Source organism: Hoplias malabaricus, chromosome 6, assembly GCF_029633855.1.
Source record: "Hoplias malabaricus isolate fHopMal1 chromosome 6, fHopMal1.hap1, whole genome shotgun sequence".
Taxonomy (NCBI): domain Eukaryota; kingdom Metazoa; phylum Chordata; class Actinopteri; order Characiformes; family Erythrinidae; genus Hoplias; species Hoplias malabaricus.
This window is the reverse complement of record NC_089805.1, coordinates 51,345,573-51,364,453: the sequence shown is the minus strand read 5'-3', so window position 1 is coordinate 51,364,453 and position 18,881 is coordinate 51,345,573. Positions and strand designations below refer to the sequence as shown.

Below are 18,881 nucleotides of genomic sequence, written 5' to 3'. Positions count from 1 at the left end.
AAATGTAAAAGTGCAGAATGGCTGCATAAAAGTGTGACTGCAAGTCCTTAAAGACCTGTGTTACCAAGAAACAGCCCTATGTGCTTAAGGTGGACATTTATTAATTGCTAGAAGTATGGATGTTCAGAGTAAGAAAGTAGGGTTGTGTGTGTGTGTTTGTGTGTTTATCTGTCCTGTATGTTGTGTTGAATTTAGGAGGGAGTTTATTTCCAAAAGTGCTCTTTTTCTTCTTCATCCACCCATTGAAAGTAGCGTGGAGGTCTTAAATCACAGATTATTTAGACATGAACAGTCTTGGTTTTTGTTTTTTATTTGTTCACCATTGGATCACCTGAGGTCTGCATTACCATGGGCTTCTGAGAGACCCTCCACAGTTATGACATACACCTCAGTCAGATTAAAATGTATTATTTAAATGTATTTAAATGTATATTAAAGCACATAGGTTATGAGGAAAACACATAGCATCATCTCTGGTTAACTTAAAGCTGACAACATGAGGCAAAGAAACTGAGCAAATTACATTGGATTTTTAAAGCTATTAGTAGAATAATATGTTAATGAGACATTAAATTTGGACATGTATTTCCTTTGTGTACCAGCCAATAGTTTTAATTACTGTCATATTTATTAATTATTTTGCCAAAATGTTTGCCACAATGATTTAAAAATACATGGCCACACATACATTGAACAATCACTGGATTAGGAACACCTGCCTTTACTAATTGTCTACTTTCTCTGCTCCACTCTCTCCACAGGAGCACTTTGTAGTTCTATAATTACAGACTGTAGTCAGCCTGTCTCTCTGCATACTTTATCTCCATTTCACCCTTCTCTTCAATGGTCCGTACCCCCTCAGAGCAGATATGATCAGTGACATTGATGTGATTGTGGTGTGTTAGCGTGTGTTGTGCTGGTAATAATTGGATCAGACACAGCAGTGCTGCTAGATGCTGCTAGAGTTTTTAAAGCGCTGAGTGTCACTGCTGGACCGTGAATAGTCCACCAATCAAAAATAGGCAGCGTCCTGTGGGCGGCATCCTGTGTCCACTGATGGAGGACTAGAGGACGACCGACACAAAGAGCAGCAACAGTTCCTGTCTCTGACGTCACATCTACAAGGTGGAACAACAATGTTTGTTCTCAGTCCAGCAGTACCACTGAGGAGTAACACTAACTCTAGCAGCACTGTTTTATCTGATACTCTCACATCAGCACAACACCACCACAGTGACACAGTGTCACTGCAGCGCTGAGAATGATCCATCACTCTAACCATACCTGCTCTTTGGTTGTCCTGTGGGGTTCTGACCACTGAAGAGCTGGAAGAGATGGGGATAAAGTATGCAGAAAAACAGGTGAACTACATGTCTATAACTACAAGTGCTGCTGTATGGTCGGTGGAGCTGAAATATACATCATTTTATTTAAAAGAAATACTCCATTCACAAAGTGTTGATTGTATTTTCAAAATCTATTTTAACAGTAAGACGACCATCAGAAATGCTGTGTGAATATGGAAGGTGTGTGTTTCAGAGTGTAATTATGCACTTAGGCCCACAGGGGGCGGGGTATCAGAGAAAATGCAGCATTTTGACAAAACAGCTGAACATCAGAATGGGATTAACTTAAATGTATGTGTTGTATGCATTCTACTTCACGGAATGCTTGTAGTACAGCACTACTGGAACTGTATGATCATGTGTCTAGTGTCTTTCTGGTTTTAAAACATTAAGAAACCCTAGGGTCAGCAGGGAGCACACTGAGCCTGAGTCGGTCAGTGGATGGCCCCCGTTAGAGAATGATTTTACGTTTCTTCGGATCCAAATATGTATCGTTAATATTTTCAATTTATAACACCGTTGTGTGCAAAAACAAACCTTAATAAATCAAGGAAAATACCGTAGAACTTTCTCTAAATCCATGAAGTACTGAATGCCTATTTAAATGTAAATGTTGAACAAAATACATAAATGCTTCTTATTCCTGCTGAAGATAAACAGCAACCAATGAGAAACCATGTGTATTTTAACATCTTATTTAGAACGATAGAACAACCATCAACTATTAACTAATGGTTCTCTGAAACATTATAACCTTGTTTTTAAATCTGCGCTGCACAGAAACACTGGAGAAAGCAGGATGGAATTTGAGGATTTCTGGCCTTCAGAGGCTAGGCTGAGTATACAACATTTATTTCTTTTGTTTCTAGCTCCTGGGTGTTTGCCTTTGTTCATTGTTCTTCTCCAAGCGAGAAGGCAATAAAAAAGTTGGGGAGGACGGGGTGTGTGAAGAGGGGCCAACCTCACTGAGACGTACCCAATCAAGGGCTTTTAAAGGCCATGTGATCTGCATATTTCCCAGCGTTCGCTTCTGCGTCTGAGCCAAATAAAGGTTAATATTTTAACTCGACTATAACTGCTTTCATCCCCTATGACTGATATCAGTGTATAATGACTATGTTTGAGGCTTTGTGAACTCAGAGATAATGTTATGAAGATTGGAAACCCCCATAAATGTAAAAAATAGTGAATATACGGACTATATAATAGAGGTAGTGTATCTGATACTATGGTTGTACTGTACACTGTTCTGTTCTTGCTGTTTTAAGAGGAGGAGCAACTCTGGACTAAGTAGCCATGTGGTGGGCGGGCTGCATGCTCTCATTGGCCAAGGCAGATTCTAATAGAATGAGGGGGGAAAAGGGTGCACTTTGAATTTGTAAACACTCCACATGTGCTCTTTAGACAATGTGTAAACAATGATGATCATTTTGTTCAGTAGTGTTTAGCATTTGTTAGTGTTTAATAATTTAGTGTAGACGTGAGTGAAATTACTAGATTTACTTACATTGTTTTAACAAATGATAACTAATTTTTTATTCAGAAATAGTAAATAGTAAAATACATTAATTTATTGAACAACACAAGAAACTATATTACTGTTTATCTAATTTATTTAAAAGCTTATGACAGTACTTTTCTAGGTTTGTGAAAATTGTCAACATTATATACATAATACAAGCGGCTAATGTCTTTACAAAGGTCACATCCTATATATGTAAGTACATTATTGATACATATATATAGATATATAAATATATACTAGATACTGGATTAATTGCAGTGAATGTAATAAATCTTGACTAGAGCAGTATTCAATATTAACTATAAAAGTCATTGAGAGCATATGCTGCTGACTACTATGTCTCTGTTTTAACACTTAAAGCATGTTTAAGTACAAATACAAATGCAAGAAAAGCATTGAACAATAAATACAGATAGATTATGTGTACATGGATGTCCCTGTGAAAAATGTCAGTGGTCCCCTGCTGCTCTTGCTCAGCCAGCAACTCCTCTAATGTCTTTCCTTCTGCAGTGGCACAGAAAGATCAGTGTCCTATTCTGCTATGTCCAAACTCCCTGGTCTTTGGCTGCCCACAGCTGGAACATCTGTAGTGGGTTTGCTGGTGAAATTTGATGGAAAGCATGGAACCTTGTAGCTTACTCAACTCTTCTGCTTCCTTCTGTCTCCTCCACACTTGTCCTGCTCCATTTTCTTTCAGCCTGAGCTGGCTGGGTTGGCTGAGGGGTCAGTTGGACTGGCTGAAGCGCTGGCTGGGGTGGCTGAGATGCCGGCTGAAACAAGAGAAGTTCAGGACCATCCTCCTGATCCTGCCGCAGTCCTGCAGGATCGCAGCCCATAACATAATGTGCCAGCACAGATCATACAACATTAAATTCCTTGTCAAGAAGAATAATTAACCTACCGCTTTAAGCTCTCAACCCCGCTGCAGACTGTGGTCTTTGAATGGCTGGCCTTAAAGCGCCCCTGAAGGAGCTGCTCCCTGTGCCTCGGCTGGTAAGAGACACGTTGCTTGTCGACATCTGGCAGACGGTTCCAGAGAGCGATGATGTCGGCAACTATTATCTCTGACAGACAGGCTTCATCGCGCAAGTCCACCAGGAACCTGGCCAGCCTCACCACACGTTCATAGCCTGGCGCTCCATCAGTCCCTCTGAAAACCTCTGACAAGATAAAGACATTCAGGTTAGTTGTGCTCCCATTTACATTTATGGTTAAACGCTCACATTGTTATTCACTAAGACCTTATATCTTCTTCTGCTCCTGATGCTTGAGAGGGGAAGACAGGGTCTGTAAAAGCGTCTTTGTGTGTAGGTCATTTTCCTCCACTCTGACAAAGGACTCAGCTTCATCAAATCCTCCAATTCAGACAGGTCATCAGGAGGGCCATCGGGGGCATCTGGGTCCTGGCCGATGTCATCAAATATAAAAATAACGGATTAAACACGATGTTGGTCAACATTCACAGAGCAAACAGGCTCCAGGCCTGTGGACTAAACCCCTGCCTTCTTCCAGGGCTTAAGTGTTTTCAGACGGACTACATTCAGAGAAACACACCTCTGTATGAGACAACGGCTGTGAAGGAAATAATATTTACTCCTTATTTGCTGCGAGTTTATTTTGGTGGGAGGTGTGTTTAAATGAACATTATAAACTTGTTCAGTGTTATGCTTTGGAGCTGAAAGTTCTCCATCCAAAGTAAGACATTAGCTTTACTCTCTTTTAGACACTGGTTACATTCATAAGAAATATCTTTAAATGTGTGGGGAATAATGTAAATTAAGTTAGTGATGTTCTTAATAGTCTGTGTTCCCACTAAATTACTGGGTGTGCTGTTAGTGACGCAGCCTATGCTAGCAGAATTAGCATGATGCTAGCTGGTGTAACATGATGCTAGCTGGATTAACATGATAGCTGGATTAACATGATGCTGTTTAGTGAAAGCATCATGTTACATATGGACAGCAGGTGTAACATGTGGTGTGTCTGGTGACTATATGCATGTCGTTAGACTTCCTGAACACAGTGATTGTCGTTAGACTTCCTGAACACAGTGATTGTCGTTAGACTTCCTGAACACAGTAGCTGTCGATAGACTTCCTGAACAGGGTGATCTTTAGACTTCCTGAACACATTGGCTGTTGTTAGACTTCCTCACCAGGAAGGCGTCCAGGAGGCATCCGGACCAGATATCGAACCACCTCAATTATCTCCTCTCAACGTGGAGGAGCAGCGGCTCCACTCCGAATGAAAACTCATTTCAGCCGCTTGTACCTGCGATCTTGTTCTTTCGGTCACTACCCAAAGCTCATGACCATAGGTGAGGGTTGGTACGTAGATTGAACGGTAAATCCAGAGCTTTGCTTTTTTGCTCAGCTCTCTCTTCACCACCAACAGACCAGTACAGAGCCCGCATTACTGCTGACGCTGCACTGATCCGCCTGTCAATCTCTTTCTCCATCTTTCCCTCACTCGTGAACAAGACCCAGAGGTATTTAAACTCCTCCAGTTGTGGCAGGATCTCACTTCCAACCTGGAGAGAGCACTCCACCCTTTTCCGACTGAGTACCATGAACTCAGATGTGGAGGTGCTGATTCTCATCCATTTGGCTTCACACTCGGCTGCCAACTGATCCACCAAGAGCTGGAGGTCTCAGCTCGTTGAAGCCAACAAGACCATATCATCTGCAAAAAGCAGACATGGAATCCTGAGACCACCAAACTGGATACCTTCTGCCACTTGGCTTCTATTTAAAATAAAGTCAAACAGTGCTTTTTTTAAAAAAAAAACAAGTCGTCGTTTAAAGAAGTAATAACTGGATTTCTGTTTGTTCTCTAAAGGAGTGAAAGTGGTTTTAATAAATAACTTGAAAATTTTATGTTTAATGTAGAATTAAAGAAGGCATTATTATATCTTTATACAGGACAGGGGATAGGACAGGGTGCTTGACATTGGACTGGACACTGGATGGGAACGGGGACTAGACAGGATTATTAACGGGACTGGAAGGGAAACAGGACAGATGACAGGAGTGAGGCCAGGTTCTGGGATTGGACAGGTGATAGAATGGCGAACTGGGAATGGACAGGGGACTGAACTTGAGACAAGGAATGAGAGGAGACAGGAGACAATACACTGGACAGAAATGGGGAATGGACAGGACGTGGCAGGGGAACTGGGACTAGGATGTTTACAGGGACTGTAAACTGTGGAAGCCGCCCTCGCAGGGACAGGAGCGGCTGTGGAAGCCGCCTTCGCAGGGACAGGAGTGGCGGAGGTCGCCGCCATCTCGGGAACAGGAGCGGCCTGGATCGCCGCCCTTGTTGAGTCCGGAGCAGCCTGGATCGTCGCCCTCACTGGATCCAGAGTGGAGAGTCCTGCGGAGATGTCCACAGAGGCAGGGGGCCCTGGGACTACATCCACGGAAGCAGGGGGCCCTGCGACGACATCCACGGAAGCAGGGGGCCTTGCCATGACGTCCACGGAGGCAGGGGCTTGTCCGTGTTAGCTGCGTCCTTAAGAAGGTTGGTCATTCTGTCAGGCTTGATGGGGCAGACTGACGGAGGCAGACACACACGCTAAAACACAAAGACTTTTATTTACCAAATATAACAAAACTAAGACAGACTAGGATTACAAAACAAAAGTGGACTAAATGAAGAACAGCAGAGATGGACAGACTAGACTTGGGAAACAAACAGAAGGAACAGATAATGAAGGGGCAGGATTACAAATAACACTGATGAGGAGACGGAAGAAAGGCGGGACAAGGGCAGAGACATGAACAATAACAAACAGAGCCATGTGCTAGTGAGCACATGGTGGGCAAAACAGACGAGAGGACAAGCACGTGACTACCTTTTACATTTTAAATTCTTCTACTGTAATTTTCCTGTATCACTCTGTAAATCACTATGAATTGCCATTGTGTACAAAAGGCAAAATGTAAAAAAAATAAAATACCTTGGAAGGTATTTTACTTGGTTTAGTCAAATGAAACTTTGAAAGAAAACTCACCAAGTCAAGACACACTCAAGCACAAAGACACGTCAGACGTAATGAAAGAATAACTATAATCTGTTAAACTAATATACACTTCCAAAATACCCTATATTTCTTTTCAAAAAACTATTCTATTTATGGCATAGAACATCTAAATATGATGGTGTTATGTTTAAAATGTAATAGAGGAAATATTATTTACATTCACACTTAAATTAGTTACTTTTATTTTCCATTCTGTGCCAGTTTTTTGGGGAATGAGTTTACACCAGTTAGAAAGGTCTGTGGTACTGAGCATAATGCTTTTCTCAGCTCAGAAAACTGTACAATGTCACATACTTGATGTAAATGCTTTCAATTAGGCTGCTCACTGGGACTAATAATTCTGTAAATCTAAACTGGGGCTTGTGCTTTTCTGTGTGTTTTTGGGGAAAAAACTGTAAACTGTACAGGTGCTGTTCATTAAATTAGAATATCATGAAAAACTTAATTTATTTCAGTTATTCGATTCAAAAAGTGAAACTTGTAAACAGTTGTCAGCTACTCATTCAATACACACAGACTGATACATTTCAAGTGTTTATTTATTTTAATTTGATGATTATAACTAACAACTAATAAAAACCCCAAATTCAGTTTCTCAGAAAATAAGAATTTTGTGTAAAGGTTCAATATTGAAGACACCTGGTGCCACACTGTAATCAGCTCATAATTAACTCAAAACACCTGCAAAGGCCTTTAAATGGTCTCTCAGTCTAGATCTGTAGGCTCCACAATCACGGGGAAGACTGCTGACTTGACAGTTGTCCAAAAGACCATTGACACCTTACACAAGCAGAGCAAGACAAAAAAGGTCATTACTAAAGAGGCTGGCTATTCACAGAGCTCTGTGTCCAAGCCCATTAATAGAGAGGTGAACTGAAAGATGTGGTAGAAATGTGTACAAGCAATAGGATAACCTCACCCTGGGGAGAACTGTGAAACAAAACCCATTCAAAAATGTGGGGGAGATTCACAAAGACTGGACTGCAGCTGGAGTCAGTGCTTCAAGAACCACCACCACACAGAGACGTATGTAAGACATGGGTTTCAACTATCACATTCCTTGTGTGAAGCCACTCCTGAACAAGAGACAGCGTCAGAAGTGTCTCGTCTGAGCTAAAGACAAAAAGGACTGGACAGCTGCTGAGTGGTCCACAGTTATGTTCTCTGATGAAAGTAAATTTTATATTTCCTTTGGAAATCAAGGTCTGGAGCAAGAGAGGAGAGGCACAGAATCCACATGCTTGAGGCCCAGTGTAGTTTCCAGTGTAAATGCCATGCAACATTGCTGCAGTAATTCAGGCAAAAGGGGCCCCAACTAAGTATTGAGTGTTGTATGTGTTCATACTTTTCACTTCGCCAGCGTTTCTAAAAACCCTTTGTTTGTGTTGGTCTTCAGTAATATTCTAATTTTCTGAGAAACTGAATGTGGGGTTTTCATTAGGTGTCAGTTATAATCATCAAATTTAAAGAAATAAACACTTGAAATATATCAGTCTGTGTGTAATGAATGAGTATAATGTACAAGTTTCACTTTTTGAATGACATTACTGAAATAAATCCACTTTTTCATGATTTTCTAAATTCATGACCAGCGCCTGTACTTCCTCCTGCATGGTTTTCAGTCCCCAATAAGTGAACAGTGTGGAGGTGTAGATGAAGAATGATCTGAAGAGTGTAGATGAAGTAGATAAAGAATAATATGTTGATCTCCACATCTATAAAACTAACAGACAATGCTGTGATAACTCTCTCTGTTTACAGCGAAACTTGTTTAATCCTTCAGCTTTGAAACAACCCGAGGCCTTAAAGCTAGAAATAGTCTTTATATAATTTTTGTGTTGTATAAACAGACACTCACAGAGTTTATGTGAAATGCTCCACAGTGATGGTTACTGTTATCAGAGATAAACACCTGAGTGTAACCAGTAGAGGCATAGTGCAGGAAAGTTCAGTGTGTTGAAATACCTGGTGACATTTAAAGATGTACGGGTGAGTTATTATGTTTATGAAAATGAAATAATCATCATTAAACAGTACTGCTCCCACAGCAACAGTCTGTTACAGAGTAATAAGGATCCAGTATCTGATAATAAATCATCTCAGTGGTAATCACACAAATGTAATCACAGTATTGTGTTAAGGTGCTGGTTCACCAACACCACTGGTTTAATCATGTCCCACTGCCTCTGTCAGAGCTGCTGTCACATTCATCAACATGTGCACAGTGACAGACATTAACTGTATTTGTACTTATTTTTGTGGTTATAAGAAGGAAACTTTTCTGATGGAGCTGCTGTTTATTGAGCTGTCAGTTACTGATCAGATGTTTGTTTTCAAGTCTTGGCACCACCAAGCTGCCACTGTTGGGCCCTTGAACATGGCCCTTGACCCTCTCTGCTCTAGGCGCCCCATATCATGGCTGACCCTGAGCTAAGGTTCTTCAGAACAAAGATGCAGTATTGTGCAACTGTCACACCTGTTATACAGAAATGTTCAGACTGGGACTGCATAGTTACCTGGAGGGCTGAGGAATGTGGTTCCCCCTTAAACCAGGTGAGGTGGTTACACAATACTGCAGCTTTTTCCTGAGAACCTTAGCCTGTTTTTCACTGTAAAAGGTCAAATTAAAGGAGGGACTTGGGAGAGAGCACACGTGGGAAGAGATTAATATTTTTGGAAAGATTAAAGCAGAATACCGCTCTGTTCAGTTTAGAGACAATAGACATGAGTGCTGAGTCATCACCTCTGACCTTTCTCCTGCTACAGTTTACAGAGCTGTAATTCAGCTGTAATTCCACACAACACTCCACACACACTCATTCGAAGAAGGACCAACAGAGGTGTTCTCCATCCAGAACCTACAACCTCCACACTGCAGGACAAACACCCAGCTGCTGAAGCTCGTCACCTGCTTTTCACAGTCAGCTCTGAATATTCAACAATGCCTCCTGGGAGTTTCCACACTGCATTCCAATCATCTCCTCACTCCTTCACCCCTTCACTGCTTCACTCCTTCAGACCCTCACTATGTCACACATTCTTCTGGCCTCTGCATGCAGCCGTTGAACTGTGTGAATATAATTTATCTTTTTATTTCATATAAATATATAAATAAACTGCCCTTGAGTCTCACAGACACAGCACATACACACAGCCCCTTTTCTCTCTCACTGACACACGCTCACACACTACCCCCCCGCCACACACACTCAGAAACAGTAACAGACACATACACTGTTCAGCCATAACATAACCACCTCTTTACTTCTGCACTCACTGTCCCCTCTCTCAGCTTCACCGACCAGACAGGAGCACTTTGTAGTTCTACAATTACAAACCGTAGTCCATCTGTTGCTCTGCATACGTTGTTTCCTTGCTTTCCCCCTGTTCTTCAGCGCTCAGGACCCCCACAGAGCAGGTGTGATGTCTAATACACACACACCAGCACCTCAGTGTCACTGCAGCACTGAGAATCATCCGCCAGCCAAATCATACCTGCTCTCTCACACCCAATCACACACACACACACACAGACACACACTCACAGACATACAGACACTTTCAGTTCTTTTCATGCACTATGTATTGCCTTCAGAAATGCAAATCTAGTTATTATTATTGTCCAGTTTTCTATGATTAAAACAACACAAGCCGCTTAACGTACAGACTCCATTCAAACTGCGTTTCGAAGCTCTAGGTCATTCAGATTTGCCGCTTTTTATAAATTTAGGATAAAAAATTCCCATAGAAATTAATAGTAGAATGTTCAGAGATACAAACCTTAATTGCCATCGATGATGTCACAGTCACTAACTGCTGCTGATGCCACTTTTCCACCACAGTAACACAAGAAAGAGCTCGAGCCTTACACCCAGTGGATCTGGACAGCGTCATTTACAGCGTTTCAAATACATAAATAATAGGAAACACACCAGGAACACACTCCGGTCTTGTGTGTTTCTGGTGCTGTTGGGTGTGATACCATGCGCATTGGTCAGAGCCGTGTCTCTTGGTCATGTTTCTCTGCTGTTCACAAGCTCAGCAGGATGCCTCTGAACTTATATCACATCTCACACTGGTCTGACTCCACAGTAAACAAAGAATAAACAATGACCCTGTCATGACTCTAACAGTTTATCTCTGGTGCTGTATGTAATGGAAAAATGCAGATTAACACTAATGAGTAATGATTAATAAAAACTAATGACATAATATATATGGGGTTTGATTAATCTTGGTTGATTCTTACTAAATGATGTAGGCCTTAGTGCTTGAAGGTGAAGGGACTTATTGCACTGTGTGGTTACGGTGACCTGTGGGAGGAAGGCGCTGAGGAGATTAGAAGGAAGGCAGTCAACAACTGAAGGACATTTCTCACCATTTCTCCCTGGCAGCTATAAAGTTGGAGATAATGAGGAACCAATAAGGGAATGTTTGGGTTGATGGAATGACACATGATGATGGTGTACGTGACTGGGGTCCTATATATGACTTGATTTTACAATAAACTCAAGAGATAAGAGAGAATCTTTGACTGCGTCTTATTCCTCTCTTCTCCCCAAAGAATTCTTTGAGCAATTGCTCTTTTGATCTTCCTTCCTGGTTACACATAGATGAATTAAAAATGTCCATAACAATTTGGGGGCTCGTTTTATATATATATATATATATATATATATATATATATGTGTGTGTGTGTGTGGGTTTTTTCCTTCAATTTTGATTCATTCATTTAATTAACTTGGGGTTTGTTTTAAAATACAGTTATGGGGTGTTGTTACAGCAGAACAGCACAGAACCAGGCTGAGGAGTAAGGTAAAGTTAATAAAGCTGCATCACAATACAGGTACATGCTGAAGGAGTATTGCCCGAGCAGTGTGAGGTAGATGGGGAAATGGGTTGAACTGGGGTTTCCTGAGGGAGGGAGCTTCAGTCCAAGCCAGTTGGAACACTCAGACAGAATATTCAGCTTAGTGGGTGTGGGTGTTGTAAAAAACTTCCAGAGCCGTTTGTAGTGGACCGTAAGGCGCTACAAATGTGGAAGGGAGAAGCAGATAAAAAAAAATTCAGAAATGCAAAGAAGAGAGAAGTTAATGATGATGTTAAATCAAACGTTTGTGCTCTTTCACCAATATCTTACCATTGTGCAAATGTTTGTGCTGTTCTTCCATGTACTCCCGTGCCTGTTCTGGCCCGTCCACCCACTCCTGAGTACGGCCTATATCCGAAGATCAACTGGGACCTGGACGTGAATCCACATCGCCCAGCGCAGCCCTCAGCCCCCCTCTTCCTCCGCAGTCACCTGCACTCCCTCCACCCGCCGAGATGCAACCAACCGCTCAACAACAGCTGCAGACTCCGCCAAAGGACCCTCCCATCCAGGCAGTGCGAGAGATAAGGGTGAAGGAGGACGAAACTGATGAGAAAGCAGAGCCACTGTTCCCAGGCTCTACCCCTCCAGACATGCCTGAGAGCCTCACAGAGCCAAGCATAAAGCCCAAAGTCAGGAAAAGGGAGGTCGCGCCACTAAGCATGAAACTCCGCTCCAGGGACAACGACGAAGAGGACGAGATTCCCGGCCTAGTCGAGGCCATGAACCAGTTTAGCATGCCGATGCTTGAGGTTCCGATGGGTGAAACCATCGGACAGGTGTTCAGACCATGGACATTTGCTGAGATCAAAGAGGTGGCCGCTTCTCTCCCTGAGGTCACAGATGGAGGAGAGGAATTCTGCAAACGCCTCAAACAGTTCTGTGAGACTTTTCGTCCGAGCCTGTACGAGCTGGGAAGAGTGCTGGCCGTTCGGATGGGAGTTGACTGGAAGAGAGTGCAAGGAGATCTCATGACTGGATTGGACATTCAACCCAACAGGACAGAGTTGAGTCAGGCGTATCTCACCAAATTTGATGCATTGTGTCTACGCATCAAAGGGAGGTATCCGCGCCAACAGGACCCACAGAGAATTGCAGAGTGCAAACAACAGCCAGGCGAATCAGCAAGCAATGGAGCCTTCCGACTGAGAGGAGGCCTTGGGGGTGGAAGAGCTGGACGGGGATGGAGTGCCTGGACGAACATCAGAAACGATAAGTGAACAACTTTTATTATTAACACAAATTAATGCTTACACAGCCATGCCTAGAATAACCATGACAGTGGCAGGGAGAGAGCTTAGTTTTTTAGTTGATTCAGGGGCCACTACATCCACTCTTAGAGCTTCACACTTCCCCGAAAAGCCTCAGCTTACACAGAAAGCGATAACATCAATAGATGCATCAGGTGCATTTAATGTGTAAATTGAAAATTTCTTTAAAGGCATCCTCTAACGGCATCAAGGTTTGTGCGGAGGACTCAGTGGATTATGCAATGGTAAAGCAGGCACATGACCAGCCTTTGTATAATTATGAGTGGAAACTAGCTGATTTAATATTAGCTGATGATTTACTGTCCACTGTACAAGCTAAATTTCCAATATCCACTGACCGCCTCACAATCATCGATGTGATGTTAGCAGAGGACCTTCACTGTACAGCTTGTGTGCATGAAGGCCCTGACAGTGAGTTTGAATCAAAATGGGACATGTGTGTTTTAAATGAGAAACTGACTTTGAATTACATTTACTGGGAAAATGGACGTTCTGCGGCACAGGTCCTTCTCTCACCCTCACAGAGGCATTTGCTTGATTCAGTAATTGAAAAAAAGCACAGAATTGAGGGCACTATAGCCCATGTTTCACTGACAAAGCCCTGTGAGGATGAGTGGGTGGATTTGAGTCTATGGTTGTATAGATGTACCGTTTTGGGAAATTGGGAAAATGCTGATGGTGGGGTACAGAGAAGCAGGGGAACAAGGGTCTTCCGAATCCCATACACAGCTATTATAACAAGTTAAGGTTTTCGCACTGTTCAACTTGTCGATCCGCAGACGCACACAGGCCAGAGCTGTGTAGGGGTTTCAGTTCCTACTGGGGAGTTGACAATGATTCCTGAGTGTCTATGGAAAAAAAAAAAAATATGACGTTGGATTAATAAAGTCTGCACCAGTCGTGGTCACTCCAAAAGGCGATTACCGACCAAAAAAATGTCAGTATCCTCTAAAACACTTTCTGGGAATGACATCCTGCTGTAGACAGTGGAGTCTAAATTATGCAGAGCGAGAGGCACCATTATCTGCTCTAATTCATGGGAAAGGATTATCCATTCATGACAAATTTGAATGGACTCCTGAAGCTGATTTTGCTTTCACAGATTTGAAAACTGCTTTAACACAAACACCTACTTTGGGTTTACCAGATCCTGACAAACCTTTCTTTCAGACAGTGGACCAGAAAAATGGTTTCATGACTTCTGTGTTGCTGCAAGAGCATTAGGGTCGTAAGCGCCCAGTGGCGTATTTCTCTAGCAAACTTGATTCTGTAGCACAAGGGTTGTCTAAGTGTCTGCAAGCAGTAGCAGCAGCAGAGAGAGCAGTTTTAGCTTCCCAAGATCTTGTGTGATACAACCCTCTGACATTGTTAGTCCCACATGCAGTCTCAATGATTTTGTTGGAGCAGAAAACATCTCATATGTCAGCAGCGAGATTGGTTGTGGTATCGTGTTATACTGCACCCAGTGTCACTATTCAGCATTGTACCATTTTAAATTCAGCAACTTTACTCCCTACATCAGATGATGGAGAACCTCATGACTGTTTAGCAGCCATTTCACAGGTGTGTTCTCCCAGGCCTGATTTGACTGATGTTCCAATTCATAACGCTGATCTCAATTTGTATGTGGACGGATCCGTGTCTCGCGATGACTGCGGAAAAAACAGAGTGGGATTTGCAGTTGTGACCTTGGATGAGTGTTTGTGTTCTGGCAGGCTTTCGAGTTCTCTATCAGCGCAGGCAGCAGAATCGGTGGCTCTCACAGAAGCATGCTAACTGGCTGAGGGTAAGACTGTAAATATTTGGACTGACTCCAAATATGCATATTCCTGTGTGTTTGATTTTGTAATGATATGGTCCTACAGGAATTTTCTGACATCCACAGGGAAACACATCACACATTGGTGGCAGCATTATTAAAAGCACTCCTTTTGCCAAAAGCTGTTGCTGTGATTAAATGCCAAGCTCACACAAAAGACACTTTAGAAGTGGCACAGGGAAATGCTTTTGCAGATGAAGCAGCGAAGAAAGCAGCTGGTAATGACCTAATGTTTTCTCTTTTCCAGGAATCCTGTGTTCCGGAGCCCCACCCTCTCACACTCTCACACACAGAACTAACCTCGCAGGCCTCAGAGACAGAGCGTTCTTCTTGGCACAAAGCAGGCTGTGTTTTCAAGGACGGAATGTGGCAAGCTTTAGATGGTAGGCCTTGCCTACCCTCTGCTTATTTTCCCTATTTTGCAAAATTGTCTCATGGGAGAGATCATGCATCAAAAGGGGCTATGGTATCTGCAGTACAGCGAATCTGGTACACAAGAGGGTTCACTATTTTTGCACAAAGATTTTGTGAAAAATGTCTCATATGCGCCCAGCACAATGCAGCTTGAGGCATTAAAATAACACCAGGGGCACATCCTCCACCCAATGAGCCATTTGAACATTTGCAGATGGATTTCATTGAACTCAACCAGTGTGAGGGGAAAAGGTATTGTCTGGTGGTAGTGGATATGTTTTCTAAATGGGTTGAGTGATTCCCTACCAGCAAACAAGATGCTCAGGGAGTGGCCAAAGTTTTGATTCAGCACATTATTCCTCGTTGGGGTATTCCTCGATGCATTGGGAGTGACAATGGACCAGCTTTTATCAGCACAGCACTCACTCAGCTAGAAGAGAATTTAGGCATTGATGTGAAATTACACTGTGCATATCATCCACAGCGTGCAGGAGCAGTCGAGAGAGAATGCAACAATCAAAAGCAAGCTTCAGAAATGTTGTGTAGAAACAGGGCTCAATTGGGTGCAGGCATTACCACTGGTTTTGATGTATATGGGAATGCGAACCAGAACCAAAACTGGTTTAACACCTTTTGAAATTTTGTTTGGCAGGCCACCGAGATGGGGCTTGGATCCACCAGGCCACGTGGACGGCATGGGACTCTTGGAAGACCACATGTTGTCCTATTGTAAGAAATTACTAACAATTTTGCATTTTGTTCACTCACAGGCAGCAGCAGCTTTGCTTAAACTGGGAGATTGGGTGGTGATAAAGGATCACAGGCGTAAGCACTGGAGGAATCAACGGTGGTTGGGGCCTTTAAAAGTCCTGCTCACTACTGAAACTGCGGTGAAGGTCGAGGGGCGCGCACCCTGGATCCACGTGACACACTGCAAAAAGGCACCAACCTTACAGAGGGACGACAGCGACACCGTGAAGCAAGAAAGAAAGATTACCAACTGTTAATCATGTGGGTGATGTTGTTGGCACGGGCATTGGCTGGGTCATTTCCAGGTTCGGGCTATCCCAGCGGCACCATACGTTCAGGTACAAATCTTTGGTATCAAAAAGGTAAATACGCTGTCACAACAGCCACATATTCATCGTGTCATGTCTGTATGGGGGCACGGGACATTCCAATTATCATGCTGTTTCCTTACAATGCTTCCACTTGTGCCAAATACATGAGGAAAATGCATCCAGATCCATTAAAGATAGAATGCTTACTGCAGGGGAATAAAGGTAAAATGTGTAAGGATGAAGACATCCTAGATCAGTCAATAAGGGGGGGCTTTATGTGTCCTAGAGATTGTGCTCTAGCAGCTGGCTCTGAAACGTTCAACTATTCAGTTATACATCGTGAATGTCCCACATGGCTTAAGTCCTTCTTGCCCCCTACAGAGATGATTGAAAACCCAGATGATTATGTTGACAATTTGAACGCTCCCTATGAGTGTTACACTAGAAACTTGTCAAAAGATGTAATGTGTGTCGTAGTAAACCCCTTGCGCCCCTGCGCGATAGAAGTGGGACATTTTCCAGGGCATTGCTCCATCATGTGGGTGGTTGATCAAAATCAAAAGGTGTTTCAACTGGGGTCTGATCACACAACTACATTTCAGAACATGTATACTCTCTATCCCCCACGCTACACGCTCCTGGTGACCCAACGGAGACCAAGGGCTGACATATTTTGGCGGTGTGGTAACGGAGGTCGTCTTAGATCGATCCTTCCTTCAAACTGGACAGGTACATGTGCTCTGGTTATGATGGCAGAGCCAACACTTATTTTCCCTGGATCCAAATTCCCTGACCTTCCGACTAAAAAGGTGATTCACAGGGCCAAGAGATTTCTTGAGGGACCGTTTGATCTACTTAGATGCAGTAGGCATTCCACGTGGGGTCCCCGATGAATTTAAAGCGCGAAACCCTATAGCAGCAGGGTTTGAGTCTATTTTCATATGGGTAACGATGAACAAAAATGTGGATTGGATAAATTTCATATGGTATAATCAACAGCGTCTGGCTAATGTGACTCGTGACACACTGAAAATTCTGGGGGAACAGTTGCATTACACTTCACAAATGACATATCAGAACCGAATTGCCCTAGATATGGTTTTGGCTGAAAAGGGAGGTGTATGTCACGTGTTTGGTGATCGCTGCTGCACTTTCATTCCTAATCACACATCAGCAAACGGGTCATTCACTGAGGCAATGAAGGAGTTAACAACTTTCACTGAGGAGTTGTATGAATTTTCAAGTGTAAATAATGACTGGATGGCTTGGTTTGATTCCTATTTTGGTAAATGGGGAGCATTGGGGCTGAAGCTGGCTGTCGCTGTAATCATTTCTCTATTAGTAATAACACTAATCGGATGTTGTATTATTCCCTGTGTCAGAAGTCTGATCATCAAAACTACTGAGCATTGATACATTCATGGTATACAATTCAGTATGGTGAGTGCAGATGTGTACATGGAGCTTGACCCTGCAGCCGAGAAAAATCCGCTGGATGAGATGCCTCTTGAAATGCCCCACTCCATGCCTCATTTGATGAGGAGTAAATTTTCCATTTATTTTTCATTTATTCACTTTTCGTTTATTAATGCTGATTTCAGGTTGATTTTATAAGTTTAAATAATCATTTGATTTAATCATATCACGTGTAATCATTCAATATGTTTTTTTTAAATGCATGAGTTATGACGCCTAGACTGACAGCTTAGCTAGTCTATGGTTGATGTTATCTTTTGCAATATTATGATTAAAGATTTTAAATCATAAAAAGGGAGGAATGTAATAGAAAAATGCAGATTAACACTAATGAGTAATGATTAGTAATAACTAACATATATATGACATAATATATGGGGTTTGATTAATCTTGGTAGGTTCTTACTAAATGATGTAGGCCTTAGTGCTTGAAGGGACTTATTGCACTGTGTGGTTACTGTGACCTGTGGGAAAAAGGAGCAGAGCAGATTAGAAGGAAGGCAGTCAACAACTGAAGGACATTTTCACCATTTCTCCCTGGCAGCTATAAAGTTGGAGATAATGAGGCACCAATAAGGGAATGTTTGGGTTAAAGGAATGAGACATTGTTGGTGTATGTGACTGGGGCTCTATATATGACTTGATTTTACAATAAACTCGAGAGATAAGAGAGAATCTTTGACTGCGTCTTATTCCTCTCTTCTCCCCAAAGAATTCTTTGAGCAATTGATCTTTCGATCTTCCTTCCTGGTGACACAAAGGTTAATTTAAAATTTTCCATAACACTGTAATCCACCACGGCCACACCCCCGCTGATGACATATTCCTGGTCCCACTCTAAATGTGTAGAAATCCAACTGTTCACTGGAAAGAACCAAGGTTCCCAGAATCAGGAACAGAATCGTTTCAAGTACCAGAGCGCTATGACTCTCACAGACACACCGCACACACACTGACCCTCTTCTCTCCTACTGACACACACTCATCTCCCCCAACACACTCACACACACCTAACAGAAATGAACATCTATGGTTGTCCTGTCTTTCTCTTCTC

The 18,881-nt window shown here is 42.6% G+C and overlaps 1 protein-coding gene and 1 long non-coding RNA gene across 2 annotated transcripts; one reads left to right on the top strand and one right to left on the bottom strand.

Moving 5' to 3' along the window:
- Positions 1 to 3,202: 3,202 nt before the first annotated feature.
- On the bottom strand, positions 3,203 to 4,620 carry LOC136699091 (uncharacterized). Its single transcript, XR_010803604.1, has 3 exons — positions 4,113 to 4,620; positions 3,773 to 4,031; positions 3,203 to 3,688 (listed from the first exon to the last, which is right to left on the bottom strand). It is a non-coding gene; the product is annotated as an uncharacterized lncRNA (long non-coding RNA).
- Positions 4,621 to 12,241: 7,621 nt separating this feature from the next.
- LOC136699931 (uncharacterized) lies at positions 12,242 to 18,481 on the top strand. The gene is made up of 2 exons (XM_066675002.1): positions 12,242 to 15,259; positions 16,061 to 18,481. Exon 1 carries the CDS (start codon positions 12,242 to 12,244, stop codon positions 13,004 to 13,006), a length of 765 nt encoding a protein of 254 aa, XP_066531099.1. The 3' UTR covers positions 13,007 to 15,259; positions 16,061 to 18,481.
- Positions 18,482 to 18,881: the final 400 nt, after the last annotated feature.

Excerpts from the sequence above, each read along its gene's own strand:
- LOC136699931 (XM_066675002.1), top strand. The coding sequence starts at position 12,242 with ATGCAACCAACCGCTCAACAACAGCTGCAGACTCCGCCAAAGGACCCT.